Source organism: Verticillium alfalfae, genomic scaffold (genome assembly GCF_000150825.1).
Source record: "Verticillium alfalfae VaMs.102 supercont1.14 genomic scaffold, whole genome shotgun sequence".
NCBI classification, from domain to species: Eukaryota; Fungi; Ascomycota; class Sordariomycetes; order Glomerellales; family Plectosphaerellaceae; genus Verticillium; species Verticillium alfalfae.
In genome coordinates this window covers 397,087-398,000 of record NW_003315025.1, presented here as the reverse complement: position 1 = coordinate 398,000, position 914 = coordinate 397,087, and the positions used below count along the sequence as shown (strand labels likewise).

The window sequence follows — 914 nt, the reverse complement described above, 5'->3', positions numbered from 1 at the left end:
AAGTACCACCAAGGCGCTCGTTCACCCTCATCATCGTCAAGTTCCACAAGTCCCTCGTCGGCCAGGGCAGCAAGGGTGGTCATCAAGGGGCAAGGAGGCATGCCGCATCACGGGGCGGTGCCAAAGAACATCATCGTGCAGAACATCCCACATCACCTGGTCCTCAACTCCTCAGTACGTCGGGGGGCGGATGATGCCATCCCCTCGACGGCTCCCGACTCGTCTGGATCGACCACGTCAAGACGTCGCTCCATCGGCCGACAGCACATTGTCCTCGGCAACGCCGCCAACGGCCGCGTGACCATCTCCAACAACGAGATTGACGGCCAGACCTCGTGGTCCGCCACCTGCGACAACCACCACTACTGGGGCCTCTCACTGACGGGCGCCAACGACCTCGTCACCCTCAAGGGCAACTACATACACCACACCTCCGGCCGCGCCCCCAAGGTCGGCGCCAACACGCTGCTGCACGCCGTCAACAACTACTTCTACGACAACACCGGCCACGCCTTTGAGGGCGACAACACGGCCATGATCGTCGCCGAGGGCAACGTCTTCCAGAACGTCAAGGCCGCCCTCGACAGCAGCTTCGCCGGCAAGTTCTTCGCCTCCCCCGACACCAACACCAACAAGGCCTGCGCCGCGGCTCTCGGCCACAACTGCCAGCTCAACGCCTACGGCAGCTCCGGCTCCCTCAAGGGCACCAACACGGCCATCCTCGCCAAGTTCTCCGGCAAGAACGTCGCTTCGGCCGGCCTCGCTACAACGGCCAACAACGCCGTCACCAACGCCGGCTTCGGCAAGATCTAACGCGACGAGGGCTTGTCGTTTTCGGCCGCATAATGAGCCTCTGGGTTAGGGTTGCGTCCCTGCATTTCTCCTTCATCGAATGAGACGGGCGCCAAGCTCCT

General features: G+C 62.7%; 1 protein-coding gene across 1 annotated transcript in view; it reads left to right on the top strand.

Moving 5' to 3' along the window:
* The window catches only part of VDBG_09088 (pectin lyase), a gene marked incomplete at both ends in the record, with an annotated part of 1,071 nt that extends 258 nt beyond the window's left edge, over positions 1-813 (top strand). Inside the window, one exon of the mRNA XM_003000547.1 lies at positions 66-813. Within this exon, the coding sequence (XP_003000593.1) occupies positions 66-813 (748 nt within the window). The remainder of the gene's footprint in view (positions 1-65) is intronic.
* Positions 814-914: the final 101 nt, after the last annotated feature.